Below are 21,776 nucleotides of genomic sequence, written 5' to 3'. Positions count from 1 at the left end.
GTCACCCAGCTGTTTTTATAAAACTGCTTTCTCTTTCTCTGTTCCCTCTTTCAGAAAGTGTTGTTAAATGTGCACCCAGGTTTGCCAATAGCACTGTTTGTATTTTCAGTGCTGCACAAAAGCCTTCAACTCTTTCGCAACATTAAAAAAATAAATGATAATATGAAGTATATCTTGTAGAATCCAAAGCATTTAATAAAACGTTAAATTAAATGGAACATTTTCCATGTTGTACTAAACTAAACTTTGCACTGTTTCATTTTTTTATATAGATATGCATTAACTGAAGCAAATAGTGTAATTCACACAAACTTAATAAAGCATAATGAACCAGTGCATAAAGGAAATATGCTTGTATTAATTCGTAATTAACTCGTTATTAACCCATTAAAGTACGTTACATTATTCCGATTTTAAACAGGGTATTATTTCTATCTTTTCTTTTCTTTGTGGTAGAGCTACTATTATTACCATCCATTGCCAAATAAATATACAATTAAAATACGTAAAATACGTCAATTGAAAACATTATTTAAAAAGTGAAGTGAAATAAACCAGCTTAGATTGAATAATAATAATAATAATAATAATAATCATCATCATCATAATCATAATAATATGTCCGAAATGAATAAAATATAAATAAACTAGTTTGATTCTGACAGTTTAATGAGTAATTTATTGTTTTCTTCGATCCATATACCTGTATTTCTGCACACCATTTCCAAGACTGCAATATCGCTGAGAGCCGCCAGAGGGCGACAGAGACTTGATCACCGTGCTCCGCAAACGCTGCATTCAGGGCGAGTCGGCGCTTTCATTTGCGAGCTCATGTGCACATGAAACATGAATGAACGCAGCTCGTTTACTTCCCTTTGCTACTGCATGAGTTTAGAATGAAAAAAAGCTGCTGTTTGTATATTTCCACAACAAATGCATTTCACAGTTAATTGACATTGACCTGAAACAAAAAGAAAATGCTGCCAAAGTCACGGCCTGCGCGATATATCAGGAAACAATATGTTCGTACCTGATAACTGAGCTATGATAAAAGTAGTGTAGACAAGTCTCAGCTTATATATATATATATATATATATATATATATATATATATATATATATATAGATTTTACATTTCCCCAATGTAGGCTAATATTAATTTGATAATATTAATCAAATTTCTTACAAATAGATTTTTTAAAGTTTTAAATTAATCTCATCTAGTTGAATGTGGCAGTATTTGACAATTAAATACATATTATTACTGTTATTATAGTAGTAATAATAATTATCATTATTAATATGTTGCACAAGTTAATATTTTATGTGAATTACAAGATGCTATCACTGCCAGAAAGTTGCTCTGCAGGCTCATGGTCTTGAACTTTGGAGATTTTTCATTCTAAATAGGATGCTGAGACTTTTGGACAAGGAGTTTATATCTGTATATTTGAATGTGATGCTATTTCTGTGTGTGTGTGTGCAGTAGTTAATAGTACAGGTTGTGGGGTTTCTCTCAGGTGGTGTCCCAAGCAGCGCTCGAGCCACTGGAAATGAAACGCAAATGAAGGGCATCACTGGGAGCTGAAGAAGCCCCTCTTGCTGCAGACCCAGGGTTGGTGCAGCTGCGGGTTTAAGGCTTGTGTTTGTAACAACCAACCTCGAAACTGGAATCTCAATCTGCAGGTTCAAACCAAACCCACCTCTCCCAACAGGACCTGGCATCACCCACGGGGACAGTATACCACTGTGCCACCTAATGCCCTCTACCTTAGTGCCAGCGTAAGTCCACCAACTACATCCGAGCCCTACCCAGGTCCCGGGGTAAGCAGGCCTCGTGGTAACGCAGCAAACTGGGACATTATATAGTGTCTCTCTTCGCCAACTGCCAGTGTGGGATTCAGAGGACCACAGGGGAAGAAAGTGGGCAGACGACACATTTCTGCAAAAAAAAGCTGGAAAGGATGCGGAGACTGGGACGGGTGGGGGGGTATTGTGATTTAATTGAATGGGATATAACCCTCTGTATCGGTGCATGTCCCTCCAAATATGTGTCTGCTGGAAATAGTACCTGTCTTGGTTTGTGTTATTGATCCCTCCGTGCGGTTGCTTTAGCCCGGTGTTTGTCCCTCAAGGCCACGTTATCTAAACCACTATATCCCCTCTACATAGTTTTTCTAAGGTCAGTGTTACTCACCTCGGGATTCCCTGGCGTAATCCAGTCCAGAGTTGTAAATACAAAGCTTGCTTTCCAGGATCCCTGTCCACGGAAGAGCACTGTGCAGCCTGCAGTAAATGTGTGTAGCCTCAATCAAAATAGCACTTTAGTACCAAGGAGTGTTTTCAGAAAGCAGATGCATCAGGGGTTTAAATGTCCCAGGGAGCTCAGGGGAACTTCACAGAATAACAAAAGTTAGGATTTAGAAGTGGGAAGTGCATGTAACTTTTAAACAATTAGATATTTCTATATGCTAATTCAAATAAGGGCTTGATCCCAATCGTCTAAACACATTGAGGGTTGTGCATCTGTTTGTAGTAAAATGACATTCAATGGGAATGAGTGTATTTATAGCTGGTACATCTTTTGAAAATGATTCATTATTAAAGTACACAAATATTGACATGACATTTAATTTTCAGTGTAAAAATAAATACATGCATAATGAATGTAAGTGTTTACATTTATATTTTTGCAAAATGTAGCGTTAATATTAGTTTATTTTCAAAAAGGTTAAAAAGAAAAAAAACAGTATTTGTCTACACTTTACACGTTACTACAATCATATAAGTGCTAAATCACGTCTAATACACCAGCAATTGTTAAAATGATGATGGTGATTATAGTTTTATTATTAATAATAATAATAATAATAATAATAATAATATTATTATTGCAATTATTATTATTTTATTAAAACACGTGCAGAAGTGTTTGGTATCCGATATTAATATTAATTCACATAATTATATAATCATTTACAGAATGCGGCATAGACATGGATGGTGTTTTATATGAACAAAACAAAATAAATAAATAAAACATTTAACAAAACCTTTGGCAAATATAATTGTTTAAAATGTATTTATACATGTTTATATTAACAAATTACACATTGTCGAAACGAAAACAAAAAACATTAGCATTTTTAATTAATGTACTTACAAACACTTGTTTCATTTCAAGGGCAGTTTATTTCAGTTAAAATAAAAAATCACAATGCATTTGTTTTTCTCTGAAATATACGAACGGGATGTTTGAAAAACAGTAGTAAGAACAACAAAAGCACAATGATTATCTTTAATTAAATTAAATACATTATTGTCTAAAATTCAACATTGTTGTGTAAGACGCCTATTTAAAATATGGAAACAAATGCATTTTTTCACTTTCTATTTTTAATCCAAGTTGCACATTTTAATGCATTTAAAATCCATTTCTCCCAGTTGCTTTCTCCGTATTCCCAAAGGAGCGTTTTTGAAGACTGGAGTCGGCGGCTAATGCTTTTCTCGTTTTACATACACGTTTTATTCTTGTTTACTTTGCACTTTTTCTAATTAATGTTAAAAAAATCGTCTAAATAATAAATAATTTAAGGTCATTTCTAAATTACAACTAAAACCTGTTTGATAGACTTAAAATGCTTTGAAAATGAATTGTCAGCAACTCCACTTATACTGTTAAATAGTGGTATAGGCTTTGTTACAACCATTAAACGTATTCCATATAATAATAATAATAATAATAATAATAATAATAATAATAATAATAATACCCACATGGTATCCGGTATGTACACAATGCAATCATCTATTAATATTTACACATTTTGCATTTTGGGTATGATGCCTTTGAAAATGCTTAGCAATGCTGATCTGATTTTTTTAAAGATATATTTTGCTTGAACTCTTACACTTCTATGAAAGGCAATTTCGAGTCCCGGATAAAGCACAATGTATATATTTGATATGATTTTTCTTTCTTCCATTCAGCAAATCCCATATGAATGCATTTTGAAACCATGAGAAGGAAATCATAATGCCGTCTAAACAGCTGCTATGTTTGTAACCTTATTCATAAAGAACATTTTAACATCCACTAGTAGTTTATAAAACCTCTGTATATCACTGGCACATAAAGGAAATGTATTTGGGGGGTTGCATTGATATTTAGGCCTGAAAAAGGTGCGCATATCCAGTGCGTAAATATTTGTGATTAATCGGGTTTTAACACGCGTATATTGACAGATCTCAAACAGTATAGATGCAGAGCTATACAGTGCCTTTATACATACTGATTGTGATCTGAGCAGCACGTCGGCTAAAATCACATGAAAAATACTTCAGATTTTAAATATAATGTTAATATAACAGGTTACATTCACTGGCACCTTTACGTTTTTATGTTTCTGATCATTTCCTCTTCTCTTCTGTCAATTGGTTTGCTTTGTTCATCACATATCCCATTAGAGTGAATTATTATTATTATTATTATTTATTTTTTTACAAAGCATGTAATTGCCAATTATTTTATTATGGGATGAAGTGGAAACTACAGGATAGAAACACCCTTCCCAACTGACCCAGAGTGCGCTGATGTGGCTGATGTTTCCACAGCTGTGACTTATATACTTATAACACACATATACATACATATGTCTGATATTTCTGCAATTCTAGCTGGTGGAAGGAGACACAGGTTTGTGGGGGGATGCACACACCAGCACGGCCACCTCTTTCTCTGCTGTCGTTTCCCTTCTAGGACCAGACTGCGAATTTAGTGCGGCGAATTTCAAAAATGACGCAGCCGGTGACTCTCTCCAATGGAGGCCGGTCGGCGCTGAGATCATTTCTATGCTTTTCCCTTTTAAGGGCGAATCTCCGCCCTTCCCAAGTCCATGTGGTTCCCCCCCCGAGAGCCGAGAGCCCCCGAGCCCGGGAGAAGGTGCGCTCCGCTGGGACAGAGGAGGCATAAAGAGACGGAGAGGGAGGGAATGCGATTTCTTGCTACCCAATCCCCCTTTCCCCCAGGGAGAACAAGCCTTCCCTGGTCCATCCCTGCCTCTTGTTTGGTAATCATTGCATTTGACTCCTTTTTGAAGCAGACGCCTGTTTTATCCCACTTTTCAGTTCCCCATTCCGAGCGCGTCTGTTCTTCCTCGCCTTCTTCTTCTGAGCAAGTTGCGTTTCTTCCTTTCTTCTTGCGCCGGAAAGGTCTTCAAGATCCCGGTTGATCCTGTCCCTTTGAGATGCTTTAAGGTTCTCGCACTTGCCTTTTCTTCCCCCCTCTTCCTATAGCTTGAGACCAGCTCATTTTGAGTGCACTGAACTTGGTCTGGGATCTAAACAGGAGGAGAGCCCCGCAGGGATATAGAGCTCGTCTTTGGATAAGGACCGCTTTTGTTTTCTCTTGTTGCACTTTGGGGAAGCTTTGTTTTTTTTTTCTTGTTCTTCATTTCAGTTGTTCTTGTTAATCCAAGTGGCCTTGTTTGGTGTGGGAAGGAGGATTATTTAGTGTGAATTGGTGTTAAGGAAAAAAGGACCCCCAAAGGCTATTTTGATGTTCTCCATTCAGGACAGTCTCCCACGGGGAGCTTTGACCATGAAAGAGGAGCCCCTCACCAGCGGGATGACACCGGTGCGCTCCTGGATGCAAAGCGCCGGGATCCTGGACGCAAACACGGCAGCGCAAAGGTAACCTGTCAGGCTTGTGTGTGTGGGATCCGGAGAATGAACTTAAAGCTATAGCCTATAGACGACTTCATACTAAACTAAAAACCACCCGAGTGCGTAGGTGAATTAAGCATAGACTACTTTTACAATGACTATACTAGTATGTTCTTACTTCTGTTAATTACAGTTCTGCGTGTTAACCCTGAAGCGGTGTCTGCATCCCTGCGTCTAAAAACACGCTTATTTGTCACACTGGTAAATGGTTGAATATGGCTATATGGAATATATATATATATATAAAGACTGGTTGGATATTTATGTTGTATGTCCAAATATGCGTTAATTCACAGACTGCATTTTACAGGTTATTCATTTTTAGACACTCACACAGAAAAAAAGAAAAAAAAAAACACTTGCAAAGTCTTGCATTGAGTTGAGTTGTTTATTATTATTATTATTATTATTATTATTATTATTATTATTATTATTATTATTAAGAGAACAGAAGTAATTCGACTGGCACCGAAGGCAATCAGTATTTTGAAACTTATTTTAATAGTAAACGATGCTTTCGCAGTTTGCAATATCCCCCCTTTCAGATGACAGATGTCAAAAGGATCGTTTAACACCATTTCTGCGGAAAGCCATTGACTGACCCAGAGTTGGCATGTTCAGAGATCATGTTGCATGCTGTCTTCACGCAATGCCATGTCTGTACTCACAACGTATGGTGTGGATTTACTATAAAAATATTGACACAAATGTGCTTTATAGCTGCGCAAGCTGCCAATGGTCCACGGCCCTGTAGATCACATATAATAATCACATATAATAATGTTCACACAGAGCATTTCCACTGTGAACATGTAAAAACCCAGTTTCATCCCGGTAAACTAGAGCAACAGAAGCAGGTAATAAACATAAGAAAATAAAGGCAAGGCAGCCAGACTGGGGTACTGCTTTTGAAGCAACAAGACAGTAAAATCATAGTTTTCCACTTGCACCGACTTCTCACTTGCCAGGAAGGGATTTCATTTCAGTAACCTGTGCTGAAGAGAGGTGTTACTAATCATCAAGGCGAGTAAGAAGCGTGTTTAAAGATTTTAACCAGGTTTAAAGTAATGAATAAACTAATGTGGAAGACCATTGAACTATTTAAACACACGATATCACAATCGTTATTATTAATAAGTTATATTATCTTATTTGAACGTATAATAACTTGATTTCAGTAAAATAATTATAATGTATTAATATTAATACGTACATGGATTTGCAAGTAAGCTTATAGTATATCGCTTAAAAAATGAACTAGAAACCCAACAGAAAACTTGTACGACTGTTTTACTAGAACATGCAGCAAATGCATAACCTTGTTACCTGTGTAGCCTATATATACACATGTGTGTGTGTGCACGCATGTATAAACCTAAGTCTTTTACAACAACTTCAAATTCTTATTTTTGGTCTTCTTTTTCGGGAATTGCATACATCCAAGCTGCCCGAAAAATAAAGCAGCCAACTGTAAAGAAACACTTCTGTGATTTGTATATATTTATAATATAGTCTATTAATACAAGTTATATTTTATGGTATGTTGATTGTATTATTATTATTAATAATAATTATAACAACAAAAACACAAGTTATTAATCTTTTCAATAACTAATTCTGAAAGCTAAGGAGTCGTGTATGTGTATGTATATATATATATATAATATATATATAGAGTGTGTGTGTGTGTGTGTGTGTGTGTGTGTGTGTGTGTGCAGGCTCACTGTGGTGTACAGTGTGAGGTTCAGGTCCAGATCAATAGTGGGATTCGAGTGAAAGTCCAACAGTTGGTCAATCAGCCTTTTCGCTTGTTTTGGACATTGCTTGGCAAGTTGAGTACTAGTGGAGATCAAATCCAGTCTGTCAATGAACGTTTCTGTTTACTGTGATTTTATTAAATGCACATCACGGTAAATAAACAAGATTATTTTATTAAAGAAGATAGGTGGTGTTAAGGGAGAATTATTAGTCATTTTTAAGAAGGAGAAAACAATGCATTTTAAGTTTTACGTTGGATTTATTCATGTATCCATTTAATTGTTTAAAAAAATCATTGTCAGTGCAAGGTGGATCTTGGCTTTTTAATTAGAAACATTATTGCTGATGGTACTGGACTAACGTTTATATATAGATATAGATATAGATAGTTAAGTAGGCTCAAAACATGAGACATTGTTGAAGGGCTCTTTTCTCTTATAAGCAGACACTGTTTGGACTTATCAATTAGGTATCAAAAATGAGCTTTGTAGAAAACTACTCTTGAAGTTATGCCTCAGACGTGCTCTGTACTGCTGTGGTCCTTAACGTGGTCCAGACAGAATCTTTGTTGACAAAAATGTGAACCCACAATTATAGATTCAACATTAACAAATGACGTGAGAGGTCTAGATTTTTAACACAATAATCTTCCTTCTGTTTGTTGTGTTAGTCAGTTGAGCAGTGTAGTGTCAGGGCTGGTAGGGGAGCCAGATGATAGTCAGTAGTAATATTATATATAAATATATAATTTAAATACAAAATATTGCAGCAGCATATCTGAGTATGTATGATTTACAGAAAAAGCTTAATCTGTGTAAAATTAGTGTTAATTTCACTCTCTCTCTCACACTCACTCTCTCCCTATCTATCTATCTATCTATCTATCTATCTATCTATCTATCTATCTATCTATCTATCTATCTATCTATCTATCTATCTATCTGTCTATCTGCCTGTGTGTCAGTCTGTCTGTCTGTCTGTCTGTCAATACCCATGTTGAACAAGTATCAGATCTTTTGTTATGTCATGTTATATTTTTTGCTAGCCTCACTACTAAAGGCATGTCGCATTAAACTTCTCCTTTCACATTATTGTAATATTATCACTACTGGTAAAAAGGTATTGATCAACTGCTCTTTTATATGATGATGTCAACAGATATTTGCTTTTAAAGATAATAGTAGAACTAGACAGAGACACAGGGGTAGACTGTCCCTTCAGCGTGTGAGACATGGCTTTATATTGAGGGGTGTAAAATCAGTACAGAAGGGACGACACATTTCTATGTAAAGTCGCCAGTTAAGGTACATTTATTAAATAGCTAAAATAAGTGTCACTGATGTTTAATGACAGGAGTCTGGTGGGTTTAGAATAAGCTGTTCATATTAAGATACCATAATTGTTTTGTTTCTTGTGAAAATAGCAATAATGCTAGGAGTTGCAACACATGATAGTCCAAAGATGGATTTGTTTTAACCACAAGGAGAAATGCAATTTCATATTGTAAAAAAATTATAAATATCCTGCATGCCATCTAAGAAATATATTTATGAGTTTAATATTTTGTATTGTAAAGAGTCACTGAAAAAAGTAAACTCTCACAGTCTTTAAAATCATTTATATATCATATATATTTTACATACATTGTATATATATATATATATATATATTTTGCCTGGATGGTCTTTCAGAGTTTTTATTAAATATAACAAAATATATAAATGTATAATAAATGGATTCAGGCTGCACATATTTTTCCTGCAACAGTGAGGATTATAGACTTGCCAGTTTCTGTGGCATTGAACAGAAGTTTTTAGACTTGGAACAATGCAAAAGTTAATTTAGTTCATGCAGCTTATTTACTTTCCTGGCCACATCACACAACTGTTGTCTTGTGCAGCACACCCAGGAAGAACAGCTCCAGATTTAGGCAGTTATAACGTGTGACTACTTTTGTACAGTCGTGCTTGATTTCGCTTCATTGCATTTTAAAAAATGTTTTGTTTTAGTGAGTGGATGGTAGTCCCTTTAGTTATATAATCCTTTTTGGTTGCAACTACATATACTTATGTGTAGATTTAATAACAAAACAATATTTTTCATAAAATAGACAAATAAACCCTATGCTGAGAAAGTCACATCATACAGTGCTGTTAAGATGTTCAACCTTTTTAAATAATAATCATCAAGAAACCTTTTTTAACTGACCCCAAATGATCTGCTTTCCATGCTGTCAGTATATGAACCTGACTAATACATTTTGTGATCATTATTTACTACTGCTTTTCATACATTAATTACATTAGTCAGTTGTGATATTGTGGGATTATTAAAGCAAATGTATATACTAAATAGCCTCTTGAAAGTCTTTAAACATTTAAATATGCCTACCCCAGGACAAATCATGTGTGTTAGTTTGAATTCAGGGGTTTTATTACTTTATCAGCATGATGCACAATAGAAAAGACTAGGATGCAATCGTACACCAAACCTCACCTGTTTGTGGTAAAATACTACTTTATACACCCAAGCTAACCTATTCTATCCTACATTTGTCTCTGCATGGTATAGCACACCGTGAAAGGACGTTTTTATATAAATACAAAGAAATGTTAGCATCATAATCCATTAAGAACGATTATATAACTGTACTGTATATAGGGTGGTTGAATAGCACTTTTAGAATGATATATGTTTTGCACACATGCCTCCCCTTCAAAAACAAAAACAAAAACAAAACAAACAATCAAACAAGAAACATGAAATACAATGACTGGGTTCAATCACCAGCATTAATTTATATTTTTGTAATTGAACTGTAATATTTTTTTGCTGCATTTCCTTTTTGTTTCCAAGAATATAAATATATTTTGAAGAGAATTGTGTTGTATTGTTCAATCTACAGCTAAATTGCATATTCGGAGGAAACACAATGGTGTAGCGTGGTGCAGACACGTTTGAACTTTTCTGTTTGAATTACATAAGCAAAGGGTTTTAGCTGAGCTTATTTTAAATTCAGTGCGAGAACATCTGTCAGCTTAGTTTCGGATACCTCACCATTGTCTATCAGAAGCCGAGGCAGTTTTGTGGTGGTGAAGTGAATCTATAACTACATGCAAAGCACTTTGGGACCCTTAAGGATAGAAAGGCTACACAAGAATGTAGCTATAGATCCCTCCGTGTTATTATAGTTTATCATCGTAATACTCATATATACCAAGTTTAATACCTTGCACAAGTTGTTCGCTCACCAGGTGTTTCTATTCGGTGTTATATTAGATTTTTGATAATGATTATCAGTGTGTCAGTGACTCAAGCTACAGAAAGGAAGTTAGTCTCTCATGTGTTATGGTCATCATTTCAATCAGCTGATAGTCTGTAGGCATGATCTAATTCTGAATTGCAAGAAAGGGTTTCATCTCTTCGTGATATCACTTCCTACTGATACACTAATTTATTAGCGATAGCATATCTCGTGCCATATTTGTGTCCTGCTTACATGTGATATTCTTGCTTTGCTTGGATTTGTCTAATTTTTGAAATCATTGTACTTTATACTAAATTATGTCAGAAAACCCCAAACCCATAGGTATTCCAGTACACGTGTTATATTTACTTCTCCTCAGCTCCTAAACTCCCCAGAGCCTGGGGCTGTGAAATGTCCTCCCTGTTCCTTTGAACAAGGTCAGGGAGGGCCATTTCTGTTGCATACCATTTAATAAAAAACAGAACAATATAAATTATTTAGTGATGTTAATATATATATTTCTTTAGCAGAAGGTTAATTGCTGAAATATACACTGATTTAGTTAGGCACTGCGGAAGGGAAATGACATATTGAAACAAGTGTTTTATTATAGCAGGGAAATGTGCAAACAATTAGTCAGTGACTGCACAAGAGCTATATCATTTATAACCCCATTAGAAGAATACAGGTGACCAGCTAATGGCTTCAGCTGCAGGCAACTAATTATATCTATAAATGTTTGCATGGTTGCAGTGCAGGGTGGCTGCTTGATGTGCGATGTGATCAAAAGCAGGTGTGGCTGCACTAACCCAGCCGAGAGAGAGAGACTTGGTGTCGAATTTGCAGAGAACTAAACCAAACCAAACCAAACAAGCAAACAAACAAACAAACAAACAAACAAACAAGTAAAAATCTAGTGAAAAGAGCAGTCCATGTATTGACTTAATGGCTGTTATTTTTCCCCCAATTTTTATTTTCTAATGATTTTATTTATTTATGTGTGGAATGAGGTAGTAGTTGATAAAGGCCTTGATCATTTTAATTTGTGACTCCTATTTTATACATGTACATAGAATGTCCCTTACTATATTCGAAAATCAAGCAAATTGTATTAGAGATGTTCATTATTTTTATCATTATCATTACTGTTAGTTATAATAAAAAATAATAATAATACAAATAATTTTAGATGGTTTAAAAATGGACTGTCTGTATCAGAGGGTTCTGATTTGTGCTTGTTGATCACAGTAACATCATTTCCAGGAGCTGCTTGATTTTAAATTTCTACATCTTAATGGTTTGTTACGTTTGCCTGTAATTTGCAGAGATAGAAACAGAACTAATAATATCAGTTTACATAAATTGTTTGCTTATCCAGTTGCAATTACTAGCAAATTATATATTAGCTTCAAGGCTTTGGCTACAGTCAGTATTAACTTTACAGATTACAGGAAGAGTGCATTTCACTTCCACACGCTGGAAAGCTTGCATGTATGAATCGCAGCGTGTGTTGATCACAGTCTGGTTGGAGTGTCTGGGTTTGTTTTCTGGGTAAAATGGTTTTGTTTTAATTTTTCCTATACCATGTTTTGCACAGTATTGTGTTGCGCTGAACGCAAGGTTCAATAGATTCACATAGTGTGTTTTTTTGCTAAATAAAAATACATGTATCAGATTAAATGTACAATGATTTGCATTTGTTTCATATTTAGTATATTTACGGATTAAACTTTAAGAAGCAATACATTAAAAATAAATAACCCCACACCAAGAAGGAATAAAGAATGTATTTGTCTTGCTCTTCTAATTTGCAGTATTCTGGACTTGCTAATAAATGATACTAAATGAAATTGCACATATAGGCCTTGAATTGAGTTTATTTTAAAACCATACAGTAAGAGGACTTTCAAAAGAAAGAGTTGAACATATTTATAATATTAATCTTAGTAAAGTAAAGTAAAATTCAGATGTAATTGGAATACCTTACAATTTATACCTCTATTATATATCTATGCTCCCATATATATTTATTTATTTCTGGAGCACACACGATTAAGAGGGAAAAACAATGAATGAGTATTGTCTCAGCTAAAGTGGGTCATTATTCACAGTATTACAATAACATTGACCAATATCTGGATTTAATCGGCCCAGATTTAAATAGTGCACTTTATGAAGACTTGGTATTTTGTTATTTGATTATTTGCACATACAAATGCAGGTTTAATTCTATACTGCAAGTTGTTGTGTATGTATACATTTTCTGGGAGAGTCTTATTTTTCAGTTCCCCATTGCTTCACTTACCAATAAGTATTGATTGCTCCAAAACCAATACAGTTTTTTTTTTATTGCTTAACATCTCTTTCCCTCACCTCATTAGACAGCTATAATAAGCCACAAACAGCTGTAATATATATTTTTTCTCTCCAAAATGACAACCTGTCCAGGTTCAGTGTCCTGTTTTTATAATCTTGAGTGATTTATGCAGAACTCCTCTGCTAAGTAAAGACCTGACACTTTGAACTCTGTGCGAGGTAAAAATATGGAAATGCAGCCGTCATTAGCTGAAATTCCCCGCGGCTTACTTAAGGAGTGTGTTTTGTCAATCCACATTGAGAGGCGAAATTTCACTTAAACTCTGCCAGCCAACTCTACCTGTTGTACTGCGTGAACAATCTGACACATCCCTCCTAGCGAGGGAGTCTGCTGTAAAATGGGACAGCGGAGGAAGGCAGGGTGGGGGTGAAGGGCAAGTGATGTGGAGGGACTGACACTCAGGCACATAAAAAGAGACAAACAATAATTCATTCATTAAATAAATAAGAAACTGACATATTTCAGCTGAGATTTAAAGTCAGTTGGTATTTATTCTAGTTTGACTGCCCTTCTTTCAAATGTAATCACATCAAAACAAATCCGTCCATTATTGAATCCGAGGGGCAGTAACCCTGATCGCTTGGGCTTGGTACCCGTTGCTCCAACCCATTAAGCCATTCTGCTTTACTGTGAAATAAAATCCATAGCTTAATCCGCTGCTGAAGGCACAAATACATAAAAAACATGTATATCAACTAATTAGAGCCTAACTGTATGATAACATCAACAGAAGTGAGAAGAAACGTTACATTTTAAATGACACGAGAGAATATGGAGGGATAATCGTGCATTTCGGTATTTCTTTATAATGGGCTTTTCCACTTTGTATCTTTCCAGAATCCCTGAACATGTTCCTCTTTGCAAAGTATCAGACGATGAAAGATATTTATTGAAAGAAAAATACTTAACAAGCAAACAGACCTCAGTATAAAAGTGTGCCTTGTAATTGTGGAAGCCGACACCGGCACGGGCAAAATAGAAGTGGCCCTGAGACTCTGTGGCCCCATCTGTGGTCATAGGAAAGCATGCAGTGTGTTTGTCCATTATTTGGACAAGATCAGCAATCCTGGAGTGTGGGAGGGCAGTCCAGTCCTGGCACATCCTGTTTTAAGTCGTAGTGGTTATCTGGGGAGCTTTCAGAGGCCCCCTGAGAAAGGTAACCCGCAAGTGCTCCATGGGATGAAGTCCGGTGATTGGCCAGGCCACAGAACTTCCTGCAGAGGACTGCGGACGCCTTCCCTCATTCCCACCGCAGTTCGGAGCGGACGTGGGGATTTCAGTTTCGCATTTCCCTTCAAAGCGTGCAGCGTCCACTCACTGAGCTCAGCTGATTAGGGCCGGGTGGCAAACCAAACCGCACCGCACCGTACGGGGAGCCTGATTTATGAGATCCGATGCCTCTCTCCCTCCCGATTCTTAGTCACTCAGGTATTCTCGAGTTCTCGCCGTAAGAGCCGGAGCATGTAATCCCGAAGAGTCAGTATTATTATTTATTTGTTATTAATTCATCTGTTTGGCACTGGAGTGCGAGGAAGCGTCTGCATTTTAATTCTAAACAGGAGGCACAGATGATTAAGCACTAATAAAGGCAGATGTCAAAACCTGTGCCAACTTACTGCACACCACTTCAACTGCACTGACATTTGCATTTTTGTGGCTGTACACCATTCAAAATTAAAGTATTGTTAGAAGAAGATCTCCGTTATGGATAGCACATAACATCACACTGTCTGTATGCACTTGTTTGTATTTAAAAAAATGATTTTCATTTCAGATTACAATGATAGTCTTGGTACTATAGTCAGATATTATTTAACAAAGCTAAGCACTCCGTACTTGCTCAGTTCATGTGACTGAAACACAATTAAAATGGTTTGGTAACAGGTTTGGGATGTAGAAACACAGTGACTAAGGGATCTCCTCCATCCAAACTTTCAGGACAGAGAACAATACAAAGACAAAATGTAATGAGCCTTTTAGGCCAAATTTTTACGCTTTATTATTCATCAGTGGCTTTTAGAGGCTTAAGTGTCTGCTACACAGGCATCAGTGAGAAATGGATAAATGTTTAATTTGAAATCACCGCTGTTTGACTGAAAGAGCAATACATCCTCTCTAATGATATTATAAGATGTTGAGAGTGTCTGAAAGGTCTTTGCAGCATTAGATGGCTTGTATTTCAGTACAGAACATTTGTGAGTTACTTTTTTCCAAGGAGAAATGTTGTAATGTACTTTAGAAAAAAAAAGCTAGGTGTGGATTTGATATATTCCTGGTTTTAAGTCATTAGGCAGTGCAACACTTTTAATAAGGGATACCTGGATGTGTGGAGGAAAGGTGATTCTTACAGTAGATTGTATCTCTGTGAATAAATTACAGATCATAGTGTACATGTATATTAGGTACATATGACATTCTCAAAAGCCTTTCCCTAAAATGTCCTTAAAATCACCGTGAATGTTTCAGAATAGGTCCTTTCCTCAAGACGGTCTCCTTCCAAATTGCACAACGCAAACCTCGCTAAATTATCAGTTGCCAGAGCATTGTTTTAAAGCTGAAGTTGCATAAAACAGCACGAACCTCGACTGGCTGATAATTCTGTGTCGCGGCCGAGCTGACGAGTTGCTGCCGGTCAGCGCTGTCTCGTGGAATGCAATCTGAAGTCATGGGCCAGCAGTAGCTGCTCAGAGATTTATGGGGAGACTTACTGTTATATAACGTTGTGGCTAAAGGCCAGGACGGGATGATTTTTAAGTGTTGGATTTGTATAAACAAGGGTTGCAGGGTTTGGTTCATTAATTGCGATAGCCCGTTCATTCTTTAAACAAGCTTCAGCGCCTGTGAAAGACTTCCCAGTCATACGCCGTCACTCTTGTTATTAATGTCCTGAAGGCCTGTGTTTTATGTCTTCATTCTTGCATTATGATCGGGGGGCTTGGCTCTATGTGAGGACGTTTCTCTGCTGGCTTTTGTCAGGGATGGAGTCCTTTTGTTTCTGCTGTGATTCCCCAGAACAATATTGTGCTCAGTCTGTGGCCAGGTTCCTGTTTCTTATAAATTGCCACCTAGGTTGAGTGTCTAGAACTTGGGGTTCAGGCACAGCTCAGGTTTCTAGTGAAATAACCCGGGTGACCTCAGCCTTTTGTGGGATGACATCACACAGAGCCTCCATGAAGACAGCTTGGCTGTATTGAGGTGTGAGATGAAGGACTGTCAGTTGTGCTTTCAGAGCTGGGCCGTGTAAATGATCTGACAGGGACCCTAAGAACAATGTGATCAGTGCTTTTGTGTCTGTGAACTGGAGAAGTTAGATAGCTTTCAGTGCCATTCAGGTAACGCCAAGCAAAATAATAATAATAATAATAATAATAATAATAATAATAATAATAATAATAATATGTAATTCTGCATCTATTGCTATGAAAAACGATAAACCTTTAACACATAAATGTCTGATTTATTGTGTATTGTTATTGTTTTGTTTATAGCGGTAAATACCCCATCAATAACACAGTAATATGAAAGATAAATGTGTGCTTTACAGAATCATCCCCAAATCTGCAAATGTTGTAAAAACATGTACTTAAGTGTTGCAGTACAGTGCAGACCCAACACTTCTGTCTGGTTAAAATAATACCTCCAAAAACTAAAACACAACTGAATGCAATGTTACTGTTTGTTATGTGGCATTATAATATGTTAGTAATAGAACTATACAATTGATATAGTTGGCACATTAATGGCAAACTGGTTATTAATATATTTATTTATCTGTTTTACTTTACAGCATTTTGTATTTATTTAAATTTAAATAAAATGTAATATATAATTTTAAACATTAAAAGAACAATAAGAAACAGAGTCCAAAGGTGTCAGGATGTATATAATAATAATAATAATAATAATAATAATAATAATAATAATAATAATAATAATACATTGCCATACCATATTTAAATGCTCAGTTTTTACAGTTATTTCTGCTATGACCAAAACAGAGCATAAACATTGTGATGCACGTTATCTTGCAAAAGACTGATATTCATACCATGGCTACGGATATACCTGTGGCAAATATGGCAAATACAGAGTTTTAATAATAATAATAATAATAATAATAATAATAATAATAATAATAATAATAATATAATGTGTTCTTTTATAAATAGCAGTATTCAATAAGGGGAAGATGTATGGTATCTACACCACATAGTACTGTTTATTTTACTGGCTGGTTCTTTTCCTTCCTCTTCATTAGTTGAGAATTCTCTCTTTAAATTGCTTCACAGACTCTCTGCTTAATATCTATTTCCCCAATGTCTTAAAGCCCTCAAGCTGCAATAGTTTTAGCCTGAGGTCAGTTTTTTCATTTATCATAATTATTATTTGCTGCATTGAATGAAACCAATCCAGGCATAAATTGGGTGCTGGAGACCAGGACTCTGTAAAGAGAAGAGAAAAACTATCCATACAGACAACATTATGCATTACATTTATCATTATTATTTGGTGTAACTTCTCCTTATAATGAGAAATGTCCCTTATTAACAACTACCTCAATTTCTGCCATTCTCATAAAGTGTGTAATTTATAATTTAATTTCATAAATATATATATTTTTTGCTTTACTTTGCTTTCAACAAAAGCAACAAACTCCTCACAGTGGAGTTTCTATATGTGCGAAACAAATCTTTTTCTTGGACTGAAGTAAAAATCTATATTTCATAATCCCATGCACACACTTAGCATTTTAGCTCTTTCCCTCTGTACAAATGTTGTTTTTCTTTCAGTTGAGTATTTATTTTTTTGCTTATACTGTTTACATTTTTATTTAAGTTGATTTGCAGCGTTGAATTACAGAGACGATTTCACAGTGAATAATGTACACTGCACTGTGGGTGTTGGATATTATACTATTAAACATCTTTTAATATTAGTAGTAATGTATCTAAATAGAAAAAAGGGTTTCTGCGTGGACTGCAAACTGTGGAATTTACTTTCTAACGATATTAATGAAAAGGGTTTCAGAATCTGAGATTGAGACATTGTAGAGATTGTTACTGTTCTGAAGTGAAAAAGAAGCAAAAGAAGTTTGTATAAAATGTATTTTAAAAAATTGATGAAAATGTTTTGCAATAAACATATTTGGGCAAATTATAGCAACTGCAGTTTTTGTCTAAGGTAAGAGTTACATCTAAAATATATATGTCTACCTTGGACAACAAGTCAGCGCAGATGGAGATATTATGGACAAAATCAAAAGAAGAATTAAAAGGGGATGGGGTGCATTTAAAATAAATGGCACGGTGTAGAAATCTACCCATTTCCCTGAAGAAAAAACGATTTGATCAATGCATACAACCAGTGCCCACTTATGGCTGTGAAATCTGGACACGAAACGCAAACATGATACAGAAACCGTGGATGACACAAAGGAGCGTGGAAAGATGTATGCTTAGAATAACTAAGACCTAGAAAACTACAACATAAAAGATAGGACGATTAAATCATACACTTTGCAGTCGTGACGTAGAAAAGAGAAGCTGTAGATCGAAGCAAGTGGAAACATTTTGGGGAGGCCTTCATCCAGCAGTGGACCGGGCCGATGTAGCAATAGTAGTTTAATTTCGCATTAGTTTAGTGCTAATGTTGAAGATGCCTGGGAAATAAAAATGCTCACGTTAAAAATATATATTTGTTGTCAGTCAATTCATAGATGTTTGCATTTGCATTAAAATACATATTTTGGGCCAAAATTATGTGTTCATATTTTGTTGAATGTATGACAAATTATACAAATTAAAGAAATAGATAAATACAAGGTGTGTGTATATATATATATATATATATATATATATATATATATATATATATATATATATATATATTAGAGGCTTGAGAAAGGCCAGAGAAGTAATAATTTTGACTAATGTGGAGCTATTGCTAATATAATTCCTAAACTGACATGTTAATATAAAACAACAAATCTAAAAGACTATGATTCTGAGTCCATTGCCGGCCAGTGAAAATAGCTATTGGTTCATTCCCTTGTTTTTCTCTCGCTATCTGATTAGGATACATTTCCTTTAACCCTTATAGCCGTCAGATTACTCATTTACAGATGCAGCCAGACTGAGACAATTTCAAGTGCCAATTGTCTTGGCTTTTTTAATTGCTTCCTTTATAGCTCAACATCTGCCTTTTAGCTCTCGCGTAGAAAAGCTCACCCCGACATAATCAGGGAAAATGTTTTCCTTCATTTAATAAACTCTAGGAGGGGAGAAGATATGCAGTAAAGCCCTTGAAGGATTCGGCTCGGGTTTTCCTTGGATGTTACAGAAAGGTCACTCCTAATTCCAATGTTCACATATCTGGTACACAAAAAACAAGATAAATAATGCACAGCAAGACGTCTTTTTCTGTCTGTGTTTTTCATGAAATTCCTTGTCATCTGAAGCAAATGGACGTTAATCGGTTAAAGGGTGATTTAAACTCCAGTGCCCGTTATGTTGAGTGAATGAATAAAGAAGTTGTTGTGGAAAATAAGGAAGAAAGGGAGACGTATTAAGCCACATCATGCCTTGGTCGGCGGCAGAGTGCGTGTCTGAAGGATTGAGTGGAGCTCGTGGCACCTGTTCTGTGGCTAGGAAAAGGCCTTCCATCTCTGTCAGGCTGAAACCTTTCGTTAGCACTAAATTGACGGTGAAAAGGGAAAGTCGGGATGGAGGTTTTTTGTCGGCCCAGGGGAGGCGAGTGTAGTGAAGTGAGTTTGACAGACAGGCAGGGGAACCAGCACGTTGCTTGCCAGCAGTACCCAGCAGCAGCAGCAGCAACAGCAGACGGCACATTTTGGGGGCCTTCCAATCCAAATGACTACATTGTTGCAGTGGGGGGTGGGGGGGGGTGTAGGAAGAAAACAAAAGAAAACAAACAACACACACAGACACACAAATTGGGCCAATTCTCACCGCACACAGCCCTAGCTTTTTTAATTTTGTTACTTATTCCTCATTTCTTTCTTTCCCCCCCGCTCTTTCTTCCCTCTCTCCCGGCAGCGGCGTGGGTCTGGCACGGGCCCACTACGAGAAGCAGCCGCCCTCCAACCTGAGGAAATCCAACTTCTTCCACTTCGTCTTGGCGCTGTACGACCGGCAGGGTCAGCCCGTGGAGATCGAGCGGACCTCCTATGTGGACTTTGTGGAGAAAGACAAAGTGAGTAACGAGGGTCTAACAGCTCTCGACTTTAGGGACGGAGCGAACACAGATACCCCGTTCCTTTGGTGGCTTTGGAGGGCGAACTCGGCCCAGCACTCTGTGGAAAACAGAGAGCCACAGAGAAATACCTCCTCTCCATGTTTAGAAACGTAACGCGGTATCCCACAATCCCATTTTGGCCATTCTTATTCATAGGTAACAGATATATAATGCAACTGCATCCATATGTGAATAAAATATCACCTCTGACCTTTCGCCAGTGCTTGCTTTTGATTACGAATGGCTTACAACCAGACTTTTCAACCCATTCTGGTGCCAGTCTTTTCTATTAACAGCTCCATCATGCTGTTACTGAGTTATGTCTATGGAATATTTAAAAAGCAGGTTTTGCCAGAATCCCGTAGATTCATGGAAACGTAAAAAATTTTATCCAGTCTTTTTTTTGCACTATATTTTCTATGAACTAAAGAAAGTAAAAGTTTTTAGTTTCACCAGTTAATAATATTTAGGTATGTTTTACACATTAAGCATTTGTATGTATCTCTGCTGCTTTCATACACATGTTCCTTTCCCAAAAACTGACATGAAAAATGATTATACTAGTAAAGAATGATGTCACAAATAATATATATTTACAGAGAACACAGATAATGTGGTGCTATATATCTGATCTATAAACTTAAACATTCAATCAATAGGCAATATTTTATATATATATATATATATATAAGCTTAGAGTTTTCTATCTATGCTTTTAAGTAAATTGACTATTGTGTATTTACAGTATACCGTTAAACTCGTATAGCTATATAAAATAAAGTTAAAAAATTAAAAATAGCAAGCGAGTCTTGAGAGATTGTGATGTCCGTCGGCTGTTGTGTGTGTTCACGGTGCGCTCGCTTCTCCCCGAAGTGCTCAGTGCAGCGCAGTCCTTGAAAAGCAGAAAGCCTGTTCCTCTGAGACACCGCAGGGGGCAGTATACACCCCAAAGGCCATTGCTGGGGAAGGCAGAGAGAGTATAATGTGGCACGATACAACCTGCAGTGTAATCTGACGCATTGATCTCTGGAAGACGGGATGAGGATATTGTTTCCAGAGGACGGTTAAATTGTTTTTCCAGGCAGTGTTATGTCGTGTGTTGCCAAGACCTTGGAAAAGGCGTGGGCATGAACTCAACAGGCCTAAGCAGTATTATTTCACTGAGTTTCTCATATAAGCACAGCGGCCCGATTCTTTTACCGCCTAAAATAATAGTAATACAGTTATTTGATGTTCGCTATTCTGAGTTTGTCAGCGTTTGAGTTGTTCACTGCTTTTAACGTAAAATAAACAGCAGTGTTGTTCCTGAATGCTGATCAGTATTTACATTTTTTTATTTCTTTCCCCCCACAATTCAAAATGGTAAATGTAGCCTTTCAAAACAACATCATAAACATCTTCAGTGAAAATGTCCTC

The 21,776-nt window shown here is 36.3% G+C and overlaps 1 protein-coding gene across 7 annotated transcripts in view; it reads left to right on the top strand.

The window, feature by feature from the left end:
• The first annotated feature begins 4,973 nt into the window (after positions 1 to 4,973).
• LOC136764329 (transcription factor COE3) overlaps positions 4,974 to 21,776 on the top strand; it is a 135,706-nt gene continuing 118,903 nt past the window's right edge. For all 7 annotated transcript variants that reach the window (XR_010821179.1, XR_010821180.1, XR_010821178.1 and 4 more), the window contains exons 1-2: positions 4,974 to 5,691; positions 20,162 to 20,318. Coding sequence is in view for 4 of the 7 variants with exons in the window: in XM_066718296.1 (XP_066574393.1) it covers positions 5,558 to 5,691; positions 20,162 to 20,318 (291 nt within the window). In the remaining 3 variants the exon portion in view is untranslated. The remainder of the gene's footprint in view (positions 5,692 to 20,161; positions 20,319 to 21,776) is intronic.

Source organism: Amia ocellicauda, chromosome 12, assembly GCF_036373705.1.
Source record: "Amia ocellicauda isolate fAmiCal2 chromosome 12, fAmiCal2.hap1, whole genome shotgun sequence".
NCBI classification, from domain to species: Eukaryota; Metazoa; Chordata; class Actinopteri; order Amiiformes; family Amiidae; genus Amia; species Amia ocellicauda.
The sequence above is the reverse complement of the archived record's forward strand: the minus strand, read 5'-3'. Positions and strand labels throughout refer to the sequence as shown.